At 36.2% G+C, this 11903-nt stretch overlaps 1 protein-coding gene and 1 long non-coding RNA gene across 3 annotated transcripts; one reads left to right on the top strand and one right to left on the bottom strand.

The window, feature by feature from the left end:
* Positions 1-403: 403 nt before the first annotated feature.
* LOC125274619 lies at positions 404-1744 on the bottom strand. The gene is made up of 3 exons (XR_007186298.1): positions 927-1744; positions 781-848; positions 404-691 (listed from the first exon to the last, which is right to left on the bottom strand). It is a non-coding gene; the product is annotated as an uncharacterized LOC125274619 (long non-coding RNA).
* Positions 1745-2842: 1098 nt separating this feature from the next.
* Positions 2843-5992, top strand: LOC125275907 (transmembrane protein 42). 2 transcript variants are annotated; one of them, XM_048203225.1, is made up of 3 exons: positions 2843-3343; positions 3610-3782; positions 5267-5398. In XM_048203225.1, the coding sequence occupies exons 1-2, from the start codon at positions 2996-2998 to the stop codon at positions 3775-3777; spliced, it is 516 nt and encodes a 171-aa protein (XP_048059182.1). In that variant the 5' UTR covers positions 2843-2995; the 3' UTR covers positions 3778-3782; positions 5267-5398. The 2 variants fall into 2 exon arrangements, with proteins under 2 accessions (XP_048059182.1, XP_048059181.1); XM_048203224.1 differs by having other exon boundaries at positions 2874-3343; positions 3610-3756; positions 5267-5992.
* Positions 5993-11903: the final 5911 nt, after the last annotated feature.

Here is an 11903-nt window from a genome sequence, read left to right on the forward strand (position 1 = left end):
CCTCAATTTGGGCCCCTATTCATGTGTTTTCGAAAAGCAATGTGGCTGTAGCCTTCCTTGGCCAAAGCCTGGCATACTTCTGAAGCTAAGCAGGCTCGAGCCAGGCCGCGACACGGATGGGAGACCTTATTTGACTGCTGCTTACACCGAGGGTGGAAATCAGGCAGTTAGTATAGCAGAATATGTGGAAGAGGTTTGCTATAGTGTGACTATACTGTACTTCAATATAGGTGGTACAGTATAGGACAGAACACATGTTGGGTTATTTAACCCAGCATAATGGGTTGATTCATTTTTACTATAATAGCTTATTTTTTATTTTTACTTCATACATGAATTAATGTTTCTGGATTAACTTAAATCCTCTGAACTTTTTATAACGTAGCTACTCCACACAACCACAGGTTTGCATGATAATTCATTTATTTTCAATTATATTTAGCATATATTATATCATTTTTTTAAATACATATTGCCTACATTTAAGCTCATTTAACAAATATAATAAGTAAAAATGAAACATTTAGAAGTAATTCAGGTGTAATGGACCAGTCTCTGTTGTCCTGTTTCCACCGTAACAGCGCTGGATCTCGTGCCGGAGATGACTCGCGTTCGGCGGGGGAACTGATAACTTCGACCGCCGCCCTGTGTTTCACTCATATCCGAAATTGACTATGACTGACTCCATAATCTGTCCACAAACAAACAGTGTACAATTCAGAAAACCTATTTTAACATCCTAATTATTATATTCTGTATATTTTTGAATAAAATCATTACATTTCATGCAAGGCATCAGGCGTTTCCATCACACGAAAACACTTCTTTCGGTGTCTCACATCGCGGCCCTGTATGTTGCTTTGCATAAAATTAAATGATATATAGCACAATAATGAATTCATAGATAAAATAAAACGTACACAAACCTGTATTGAACCGAAAACATTCACCAATTTGACGGAGATGCACTGCTCTCTCCTGAAGAGGGCGCAAAAAGCCAGCGAAAAAGTAACCCAACCCCTAAGTTATGTCTGACCCAGGAGCTGGGTAACACAAAAACTAAAAAATAACCCCCAAAAAATAACCCAAGAAGGCTCAACCCAGGACTTGGGTAGAAAAAAGAACCCAAGATTTTTTAGAGTGTAGTAGGCCTACTATATATTTTAGTTACCAGTGCATGTTAAAGGAGTTTTGCAGATGGAACGTTTCCAATCTTATGACTCACTCTTTTTATTTGTGAGTTTATTATTTGAGACTTATCAGATCACAGAACTCCCTCAACTGGTAGTTAAACATTTGCAGGGGAAGATGAAATGAAGGGAAAGGAAGAATAAGAAGCTTTGCTCTAGTGACTCTAGTGTCCTCTACTGGCCTCACAGCTACATTAGACCACTAATATACCTCCTATAGTATAGAAAAATACTAAAATAACACTTTTGAAACTTCCATCAGAGAATCTAAGCAGCACAACATCCCTTTAGATCAGAAACAGCATTGGATGAGAATCATGAGATCTTTAATGGGAATCTGAGACAAGCGTCTCTCTCTGATAAGGTCATGATTCTGGTGTCTGCCTGGGAATGGAGGATCATCTCATTATTATTGACTCACTGCGTTCACAGACAAAGTGGAATTTCACTGGAACATCTTTGAACCATCAGTTTTAAGAATGATTTAATTTATTTTATGAATGCAAAGAAGTTTCTTCTGCTCACCAAGGCTGCGTTTATTTCATAAAGATACAGTGAAAAAAAATATTACAGGTTAAAGGGTTCCTTGATTATGATTTCCCTTTTTTTTTTTTTTACTTTTTAAAGTTCAATGCAAAGGGAGATATTTCTCTGTTTAAGGACTACAACAAACGGGACTACAATGAGCTTCTTCCTGAGTTAGTGACATCACAAACCCTAACATTTACATAAACCCCGCCCCCGAGAACACACTACAAAGGGGGCGGGGCCATGTTGGGCTGCTTTAGAGAAGAGGGAGAGTTGTTGTAGTAGAGTGTTGTTGTCATGCCGTCATTTTACGCCGGACTGCTTCACAAACGAGGGTCAATTCAACACAAAAGATGAACATGACGGCACATGCTAGTGGATGAGTTGAATCAACTCCACAGCAACTACATAAATGTATCCACTAACCATTCAGAAACGTCCAGTTTCATTCTAAAAGTTGTAACTTCTTCCTGAGTCTCTCCATCAGTGTCGACTCCGGTTTGAACAATGTAAGGCTGAACACCGTTACTGACAATCCTCATTTTGGCTGCGTGAGATTCTCCAGCTTTGTTGTTGTTGAGCTGTTAAAGCTCCGCCCTCTTCTGGAAAGGGGGCCGGGAGCAGCAGCTCATTTGCATTTAAAGGGACACACACAAAAACTGCGTGTTTTTGCTCACACCCAAATAGGGACAAATTTGTCAAGCTATAATAAATGATCTAATGATATAGAAATCTTTTATAACATTATAAATGCCAGTTTTGATTAATGCAGTTGTCACTTTATTGCCTTTCCTCCCTATCACATATTTTAGTAATCATCATAAATTATTCAAAAGCTTAAAATTAATCAGAACTGCTTTGAAATTTGACATTACGTTACAATGGAAACGGTACTTTGAAACATTTTAGGAGGCTCAATTTTTTGTGATATAAACTTCAAATTTGGAACACAACTATGACGTTTAAACTCCAAATAATTTTGTAAAATATATATTTTGTATAAAATAAAAAATGTTTTGTTCAGTACATTTGCTTTACAGTAAACTTAAACTTCTATAACATTCCCAGCTAACAAGTTATAAAACATTTATAACATTTTTATTAAAAGCATTTAACATTAAGGCAACGTTTATTTTTATTATTATTATGCAAACATTATTGAAGTTACTTTTGAATGGATAGGAAAAAACATTCCATGATTTAAATAATGTTTTTGTGCTACTGTTTTGAGAACATTATTAAAAACCAGATAACATTCTATCAATGTAACTGAAAGAATGTTTGTTCATAACCTTGGCAGAACGTTCCGAGAACGCGCTGAGCAAAATGCAGCATGGACTACAGTTCCCAGAATGCACCTGCTCGCAGTGATGATGCTGATGGAGTGTCTTCGCAGCATCACGCGCTCGCAGTGCTGGAGAAGGAGATGTGATGGGTCTGCTGAAGTCATGTTTCCCGGTGTCCTGTACGCGCTGCTGGCGGGATTTCTCGGCGCCGTGGCGTCCTCGTCCGCCAAACTGTCTCTCGGTACCGACTATCTGAAGGGCGTGTGTGAGACGGGACTGCGGACGTGGGGCGAGCAGAGGAAATTCACGCAGCACAACGACACCAGCGCGTGCGACTGGGTGAGTGTGAATGAATCACTGCTGGAGCTCAACAAAACACCGCAAACACCCTCATCATCAGGCTTCACATTACACTGCACATGTAATGCATGATACTGTTACGTGACAGACACACACGGATGACCTTCAGCACCGCGCGCGCACGTGCCATCGCTCTTCCTGATGAATTAATGGAGCACTGTGAATCCCATTAGACTTTTATGGCTCCTGAATTTTACAGTGTATAATAAGTGGTTTCTAATCCGTCCCACTTTATCCCGTGACAGCTGCACATCCCTCTCAGACTGCTGTGTGGAGGTCTGCTGTTCACCTGTAACGCTGTGATGTGGACCTTCCTGGCCAAAGCGCTGCGGAGCTCGTGCTCGTCCGCGCGCACCACTGTGACCACCACCGCCTCCAACTTCATCTCCTCTGTGAGCATCAGCACTGCTTAAGATATGTAAGGGGTAAAAAAGGGGTTAGGAGTGAGGTGCACTCAAAATTTAGGGGTAAAGTTATGTTTTGAATTGCATATAAATCCACAAAAGTTTTAACATAAACTAGTAAACTTGTGCATATTTGTCAGTCATTCATAAATGAAACAGGTCAAAGATCTTCAACAGAGGAAAGGCAATTATTTTCACAATAAAAAGATTTATACTGATTCTAAGACATTTAAAAAAATAAATACAATTTTAAATAAAATCAAATTGATGCACAGAGTTAATGAACTATGCCATGATTTTTTTTGAGTGCAGGAATATTGTTTCTTTTCATTTATGCGTGACTAACAAATATGCATCAGTTTATTAGTTTGTTTTAGTGCTGTCAAATCAATTGATCGCAATTCATCACATCTTACATAAAAGTTTGTAAATATTTAATATGTATGTGTGTGTGTGTGTGCATATGCATTTATAAATAAATAATATATATATATATATATATATATATATATATATACACACACACATTCATGTATATATTTAAGAAATATTTACATGTATATATGTATTTATATTTATATATAATTTATATCATATAAATATAAATATTTTATATATAAATATATATTTTTGTTAAATATACATGTATGTGTACATAATAAATATACACAGTACACAAGTATATTATGTAAACACAAACTTTTTGGATGTGATGAATCATGATTAATCGTTTGACAGCACTAATATATATATATATATATATATATATATATATATATAAATACACACGCATATATATATATATATATATATATATATATATATATATATATATATATATATATATATACTGTATAAATATGTATAAATATATTTACAAACTTATGTTAGATGCGATTAATTGTTTAGTTTATGTTAAAACTTTTTCATCCACATAAAAAAAATTATATGCAATTCAAATACATAAATATTAAATTTACACCTAAATATTTTTTTTAGATATGCTCAGCTTAATCATAATTATAAAATATAATATTAATAACAAATTAAAATAAAATCATCCATCAGCTTGAAAAATGCTCTAGTATTTTTACTAAATTTTACAAAAATATATGTGTAAATGCTAAAAAAATCATCATAAAGTCATCATGAATGAATACAAAAATCATGGAAAAGTCATTATTTATAGATTTAAACTTCATTTGTTTGACAAATTGTGGTACAATTGGAAAAAGTCAGTTTGGATTTGGCTTGCAAATGAATGTGCAAAACACAAATAAATTGACATGAAATATTGATTTGATTTAAAAATAAACAAATCATAATAAAAAAATATTTTATTTTAGACAAAATAGATAAAATAATAAACCTAAAATGATAGTCCATTGCTGCATAGAAAATAATCTACCATGCAATAATATAATAATTTGTATATTATAATTATGGAGGTGTTGAGTTGTATCAGTGTATGCATGATGATTTTACGTTTGCTCGACAGGCATTTCTGGGGCAGCTAATATTCGGGGAGACCCACATGGCCCTGTGGTGGGTGGGAATCTCTCTGACTCTCTCTGGTCTCCTGGTGCTTCATCACACGTCGCCCAACCTCACGCAGTCACACGCCAGCAAGAGAGAGTGACCTGCGCTGACGTGCACGCTCACGGTGTGACCAATGACACGGCTGCCTTCATTGTGTTCAGAAACATATCAGAAACAGCAGCTTACACACTGACATCACCACTATTCTCACTCGCTGTGGGTCCAACTGCTCTAAGACACACAAACAGACTTAACGAGTCTTTCGTTTATTTCGCTTCACTGCGCTAGAATATTTGAGCAGCCGTATTTCACGTGGAAAGTCTACTGTCATGCCAAAGATCCGTTTAAATATTTTAAAACAAATATTAAAAACATTTATTTATGTGTATTATTATTTAATATTAAAAGATTAAAAATCCATAAAAAGTATTAAAAACAACAGGTGCATGAACCTACATCACTGTTAATGTGATAATGAATCATATTTCACCTCAAAATCAATTGTTTAATAAAGAGGATGAAGGCTGTTTTTAGCTAATAATATACAGCTAAAAAATGAGCATTTTCACTTTTGGGTGAAATATTAATGGTAACACTTTACAATAAGGTCTCATTTGACAACATAATGCGTTAACTAACATGAACTAACAATGATTTTATAGCATTTATTAAAGGCACAATATGTACGATTTTTGGATTCAAATATCCAAAAACCACTAGAACAGTGTTTAGTTGACTTGTGTACTTACATTATCCCAAATGTTTCCAAGAATGTTTAAATCCAGAGAAATAAGCAATTTTAACCAGGACACGGACCGTGTCCGTGTCTCACCTATCAATAACATAATACCCGCATTACCCTCGATTTATTTTGTAGAAACCATGGAAATATCAAAGATGCTTTAATATATTATGTGTTTTATTAGACAGATGAGCAAATTTTTGGATACATTCATCCACAGAAAACTAATCATGTTATATAGCTCAACACAGAAAGTCTTAGGGCCCTATCAGACACCTGGCACAATGCGACGCCAGGCACACACAAGTGTTTTTTGCTAGTTTCAGCCCGACGCAGTTGTCATTTTCACATCCTGTGCCATGTTGTTTAAATAGCAAATGCATATGCACCCATCTGTGCGCTCATGATTGCGCTGATCTGAAAACGAGGTGTGTTCAGGTGCATTGTTGGCGTATTGCTATTTTGAGGCAACTGAAAACGACTGCGCCATTGACCAACTGAAACCTGGACTAAAGTCAATGCCGCAGTATTTTTTTTGTCATTTAAAGAGCACGTTTGTAATATTCGCCTATAGGTGGGTGCACAACACGCGTACAATCTGCTTATTACACACACAAGGACGTGCAGCAGCACACAAACATGCCAAATATTAAACATAAAAGGATCACAACGTTTTAATGGGAGACGAGACTCTGATTGGTTTATTGCGTGTAACGCCCAAAACACACGCATGACTCATTAAGAGACTAGGTACAACCCTTTTTGATCATGTGCCTGAAGTGCGACCATTTTTTCCTTCGTTAAACTAGCAAAAGAGTATTTGGACACGGCCTAAGTGTACCTTAGATTGGTAAAATAGGGCAGCTTATTGTATAAGTCTCGTTTTCTTGATTTACCGCCAGTACCATGTTTTACCATGCCTAATATCAATCTAGTTTATTGCAGTGTGCAACAAGTGCCTCATAGTATCCGCCGAGCAAACGCACAGAGTAGCACTATAACAACTTTCAACACACAAATGTATCTAATATGATAAACAGCGCTGCGTTACCCACATACTCATGACCGGAAGAAGCAAAAGCGCTCGTCTGTGGCATAATAAAAGCTCCTCTGCTCTTGAGACATATTTCGTGCTCATCTCTCATTAGCAATCGCTCCAGCAGCCTCGTTCCGCTCCACACCCTGCTTCATACTACAGTAATGATTATAAAACTTATTAGCTCATCCATGAATTTAATTTCTACACGAGACTCGTCGGATTATTTTGCACCAGCTGTAGACGTGAAGACAGCACCTCCCATGATTCCCCCAAATCAAGGCGTCAACAAACTACACCTTTGTTTTGAATAAGCGACCTCTAGTGGCGGAAATTACATATTGTGCCTTTAACCTTTGTTAGTAAATAGTGAAATTAACATGAACTAAAATTGATACTCTAGAAGTATTGTTATTGTTAGTTGGTGTTAACTAATGAAACCTTATTGTAAAGTGTTACCATATTTATTTAATGCAAAACATCATTTCTTTTGAAATATGAGCTGAACATGAACGTTTTCATGAGATTCTTCTGGTAAGAAAAGAATAATATTTTTTTTTGCCCTTTTTCCCCTTAGCTCCAAAATTGATTTGACAAATGCCATAAATTTAATTTAATTTAAAAGTAGTTTTTCACACCAACAGCTTCCTGTCCCTTATTTTCATATTTCACGCCCTCGGTGACATCACTTCCTTCACTGAGTTTTGCAGGGTCTCACAGTCATTCTCTCCATCCCCCTACAGCACTGTGAGTGCCGCGTGTGGCAATAATAACAGCAGACCTCTCCAAACGTTGGCATTGTACATTCTTCAACAGAAGATGCTTTTCCGATATATGCCACATATCTTATGCATGCAAACATCCAGTGATGTGAGAGCAAAGACACTTTCTGTAGCTGTGTGAATGAACACCAACCAAAACCTGTTCTTCAGCCCCTTCTTCAAACGCACAGAAACTTACCAGGATGATGCAATGCTGGAAAACAACTAGTCATGCTTGCTATTTGACCTTTGTAATCACATATATTTCCAAGTGAAGCAAGATTATTGACTTGAAGATTAATGAGATCAGTAGCATGTATTAAGAAAGCAAACCACCTTAAGCTGGTTTCTGTGGATCTTCCAGGACACTGAAGCAGTTTCAGCAGATGTGTGTGATTATTAGGGGACTGAAGGACCAGGTCGAGGTCTTGTACTTCCTGTGAATTCCTCTAGTTCTTCCTGTGGTCTCGGTCGGCCGCATGCACCCAGACACTCGTAGAGCAGCTAAACATGGTAGATCTTAATCAAATGAACATGGACCGAATGCGTTATACACGTCCAACGCTTCCTGAAGCCAACATAATGTGACGTTATAAAGTCCCTGGCAATGTGATGCCGTTTCTGTGTTTAATGTTGAGAACATCCGTCCTGCTGTGTTTAATTATTAATATATAATTGTAACGATGAGCACATTAATGTTTCGTATGGTTATAATTAGGGGTGTTTCTGATGATGAACATTCAATGCATCCATTATAATCAACTGAAAAGGGTATAATCATGGAAAAAATACCACATTCAAATCAAAATTTCACTTCATTTAGTAAGTCAATATTAGGATTGCATTGTTGTCAGAGCAAATAATTGACACCCCTAGTTATAATAATGCTAACAGACTAATAATTGTTAATCAGTTAATGCTGAATCAAGGCCAAAGTGACACTAAATGTACACTTTAATAATGGTTGTTACCATATAGCATGTAGTATTTGAGATGCGAAATATAAATTGTTAAAGTATGAATAATTTGCCTTATATGTGGGCATTCCTTCTGTGTCATTATCGTCATATTTGGCATTAGATACTGTATCATTGGGGACCAAATGAGTAAATATTGTGCACTGAGGCCTGTGTGTAAATCTTTGATAAATGAACATAACTCAACCATCTTGTAATAATAAGATCTGTCTCTCACTCATGTAGCGTCTGTTTGTGTTCCGGTCACTGTATACAAATAAGGCCACATTTATAAATGTGTAAATAGTTTTATTATTTAATGGACAAACTAGAGGTCTGTAAACTCATTTAAATGAAACTATACTACAATAGTGAATCATTAAAATGCTATAAAGTGTTTTGTACTGATTCTTTCTTTGTATGTGTACAGAAAACACTGCGTTTCTGAGCTGAAATGATTTCTGAAAATGGTGTAAAATCATTTTAGAAGTTTGAATCTGTAGATGTGTGGGGATTTTTTTCCTCATAAACAGTGTTGGGGAAAGTTAAAGGGATAGTTCACCCAAAAATGACACATTGCTCTGACAGCGGCATTGATGTCTCGCGCATATACTTCAATGAGAGCTAGACATCACTGCCGCTGTCAGAGCGCGATCAGACCTCACGAATCGAGTGATGAATGCCGTTGGACAAAGTGGTGCATTAGAGGTAAAAAATGATATAAATACTGTTCGGTTTCTCGCACAAACGATCGTTTCGTGTCTTAAGACATCAATGTGTCGTCACGAGCCGCAGGGTTTAATTTGGATTTGTCTGTCGTGTTTTATTTACTCTTATAGTCCAAGTTTCCGCTGACATGCATTATACCACTAACAGACGGCAACGGTTGGAGTTAAAAATCATCATTTGTGTTCTACTGAAGAAACAAAGTCACCTACATCTTGGATGCGCTGGGGGTAAGCAGATAAACATCAAATTTTTATTTTTGGGTGAACTATCCCTTTAATATACTGATGTTTGTGCCTGTGGTCAAAAACCAAATGTGGGTCACTTATACAGCAGATACTTTTTTCTTTTGAAGAGGAATATCTGAAGAACAAATAATGTTAAAACTAGAAATGTATCTATTTTTTTCTCTCTCTCTCAGCTCAATTGCATAGGACATACATGTCTGAGTTAGACTGGGTAAACCCAGCCTGATCTGCAGGCGATTTGATTTCGCCCGGCAACTCAGTCTGGAAACCCGTACATTCATTTCTGCTGCATCTGTTACACTTTTGCGGGAACCAATCACAGACTGGCTTATCCACCTTGCTTGCTATTGGCGGGTACAGAGCTCTTTCTATGGCTCTGGGCGGGTATAACACAATGACGTCTCTCGCACGGCCGTCAATCCAATTCCTTTTAACCTCTCAGCGATGCTAAATGACTTCTTTAGTTTAGCAAACAAATCGACTGAGACAATGTCTGAGTGCCATAAATGCTCCTTTTCCAAAGTTTGCATGCCTGTGACTCTAAAAGTATTCAAGAAACCTTAATATCCTTCTAGATTCTCATTCTTAATAAACTTTTCCTTTGAAATCTTTATTTTTAAGGCCCTATATGGTAGGGATGTGTAGTTACGATACTGCGTATTTGAACTCTTGGTAGCTTCAGATTGTTTAGATTCTTATAAACACACTTTCGAGAGCAAGTTAATGTTCCTCCACTGAGCCATTTTCAGTGGATTTTTGGCACTCAGAGAGTTATTTTTATGCAATTGTTTTGATAGAGGGAAACAAGATACATTTCTAGTTTAAACATTATTTATTCTTCAGACATTCATCTTTAAATGCAATGAATATCAGCTGTGTGCAAAGTGAATTGTTTTTCAATCACTGAAAATAGGGGAAAATTCAACATTTTGAACATGGAACCGATTTGAGATCCCCATATCTATGGAACTGAACTATATAGGGCCTTGAAAATGAAGATTTCGAAAGAAAATTTTATTAAGAATGAGAATCTAGAAGGATTTTAAGATATCTTGAATACTTTTAGAGTTACAGGCATGCAAACTTTGGAAAAGGAGCATTTATGGCACTCAGACAGGCATGTTCAATGCAATTGAGTTGATAGAAAATCAAGATACATTTCTAGTTTCAACATTATTTGTTCTTCAGATATTCCTCTTTAAAAGTATCAGCTGTATGTAAAGTGACCCATATTTGGTTTTTGACCACTGAAAATGTGTACAATTTACCAATTTACTAATGGAGCCACATTAAGATCTCCATATCTCTGGGATTGAACCATCAAGGGCCTTTAAAATGAAGATACCAAAAGGAAAGTTTGTTAAGAACCAGAATCTAAAAGGACATGAAGATATCTTTAATACTTCTTGTGTACAGGCATGCAAACTTGAGGCAAAAAACACAAAAGTGCTTTTTTGCCATTTTTGAACAGTCACCGTTGGCAAATAATGCAACAAAGATTGCTAAAGTCAACAGTTTTTACTAATAGATTTACCAATCTTTGTGAAAGAATAAAATAATGATGCTGCCATCTTTCTAAAGTCATTTTTACGCCCCTCTAATTTGGCTTGGTAAAAATAGTCATTTGGATCCCACTCTACAAAATAGTGGATCACTCAGTAAATATACATCTGTGACATTTAATATTTTGGCTTTCATCACTATTCATGTTGGTCTTTCTACAGAAAAAATATTAACAAAATCAAAAATTTGAACCAGGGAAGTTTCCGAAATGTATTTGATTTGACACGGAATGACTATTATATTCTGAGTACTTGGGATTTTTCCTGACCCTAGAGCTATGAAGGCCATACAAAAGATCGATTACAGGTTATATTATCTGTTTATTGAAAGTTGAAAGTAATGTGTTTTGTAACTTTTGTACATTTTACCTGTTCCTATTTAATTAGGTAGTTTAGTAAAACAATTGAACTAAAAAGTAACATGCATTACTTCAATGCTCAAATATTGTGTCAAGTAATGCACTACTTTACTCATTACGTCAAAGTAATCTGATTACTTAATGCACAGTACTTGTAATGTGATACCCCAACACTGCTCAGAAATAACCAAAAAGACGAACAGCAA

This window comes from Megalobrama amblycephala, linkage group LG9 (assembly GCF_018812025.1).
Source record: "Megalobrama amblycephala isolate DHTTF-2021 linkage group LG9, ASM1881202v1, whole genome shotgun sequence".
In the NCBI taxonomy this organism is placed as follows: domain Eukaryota; kingdom Metazoa; phylum Chordata; class Actinopteri; order Cypriniformes; family Xenocyprididae; genus Megalobrama; species Megalobrama amblycephala.